Here is a 1,340-nt window from a genome sequence, read left to right as displayed (position 1 = left end):
TTCCCCCTGCATGAGCCCCTCGGGAGCGCCGGCTGACCCAGGATTAGCGTGCAATTCCCTGCTCAGCACTAACGAGGATTATCCCTGCTGGGCTCAGGAGTTGTGTGAGGTCTTGGCTCCCCTGCAAAGCTCTGGGTTCTCCCCGGGAGCAGTGCAGCAGATCCAGCCCCATCCAGCACTCACTGCCACGCACCCAGACACAACCGGCTCATTTCTAGTACTTTTATTTCAAGGGGACACCAGATCCTGTTTTATGCCCATAGAAAAGGGCTGCCCAGCAGCGGCCGCCGGCCCGGTGAAGCCTTCTTCCAGCAGGTGCACGCCAGATCTTCAGGTCTGCCTCACCAGCAAGCTGGCTTGAAGACAGACCGTCATTGGGGCTGGATGAGACTCCCCAGGCAGCAGGAGGGCCGGTGCTGGGTCAAACGGACAGTGCGAAGGTGAGATGAGCAGGTCTACAGGTAGGCAGGCAGGTCCTTCTCGATCACCTGTGAGACGGAAGAGAGCACTGTGCTACGAGAACATCATTGCCCCAAAAACATGCCTGAAGCCCCCCACCCCAGAGGGACTGCTTGGAACCACCGACCCACTGGTCAGTGCTGGGCACCCGCTCTCCCTGGTGCCACAGCCAAACCCCCCAGAGCACAGGGGTGCCTCTTCTCCTCCCAGCCAAAGGAGGAAGAGAGCCGAGAGACAGCAGCGGAGCCTGCTCCGGAGTCGGCACTGCTGCACGTCCCCTTCTCCCGTGGGTCAGGCAGAGCTTTAACAGCAACCATGCCGGCAGCAGACTTACGTAGGGGTCCTCCATCGGACTGTACCTCTTCACCACTTGGCCCTCCCGGTTAATGAGGAACTGTGGAAGCGAAGCAGCACCCAGGTGAGCGAGTCCAGCTGTAACCCGGGCTCTGCAGCCCTGCGAGAGCAGCAGAGCAGCCCGGGGGCAACCCCAGCTTCTGGTGGGGGTCCTGCCTGCAGAGCTGTAGCCCCTGGCAGGCCTGCTCCCCCCTCAGCTGGTTACTGCCTCTCTGGGACAGGGCTGGAGATAACCAGGCCAGGGGCTCCTGGGGGACTCCAGGCACAGGGACCAGGACAGTGCAGGAACCCCTCGGGCTGCTCCTATCCCGACATCCAGGGTAACCGCACAGAGCGGAGCCTGTGCGTGAGGATCCCTCCTTCCTCCCCACCGCCCCCCAAAAGAGCGAGGGCGTGACTCAGGCAAGCCTGGGAGAAGGCAGCTGTGTCCTACCTTAGTGAAGTTCCACTTTATTGCACTAGGAGAGAAAAAACAGAAGTGAGACTGTGGCAGAAAAACCCCTTCCTCCTGCTGCAGCCAGGCCGGC

General features: G+C 61.3%; 1 protein-coding gene across 1 annotated transcript in view; it reads right to left on the bottom strand.

Moving 5' to 3' along the window:
* Nucleotides 1-207: 207 nt before the first annotated feature.
* GPX4 (glutathione peroxidase 4) overlaps nt 208-1,340 on the bottom strand; it is a gene marked incomplete at its 5' end in the record, with an annotated part of 1,339 nt that continues 206 nt past the window's right edge. Inside the window, 3 exons of the mRNA XM_009331174.1 lie at nt 208-488; nt 794-853; nt 1,247-1,271. Coding sequence (XP_009329449.1) covers nt 456-488; nt 794-853; nt 1,247-1,271 — 118 coding nt within the window. The remainder of the gene's footprint in view (nt 489-793; nt 854-1,246; nt 1,272-1,340) is intronic.

The sequence above is a fragment of the Pygoscelis adeliae genome, unplaced genomic scaffold (assembly GCF_000699105.1).
Source record: "Pygoscelis adeliae isolate BGI_AS28 unplaced genomic scaffold, ASM69910v1 Scaffold669, whole genome shotgun sequence".
NCBI classification, from domain to species: domain Eukaryota; kingdom Metazoa; phylum Chordata; class Aves; order Sphenisciformes; family Spheniscidae; genus Pygoscelis; species Pygoscelis adeliae.
The sequence above is the reverse complement of the archived record's forward strand: the minus strand, read 5'-3'. Positions and strand labels throughout refer to the sequence as shown.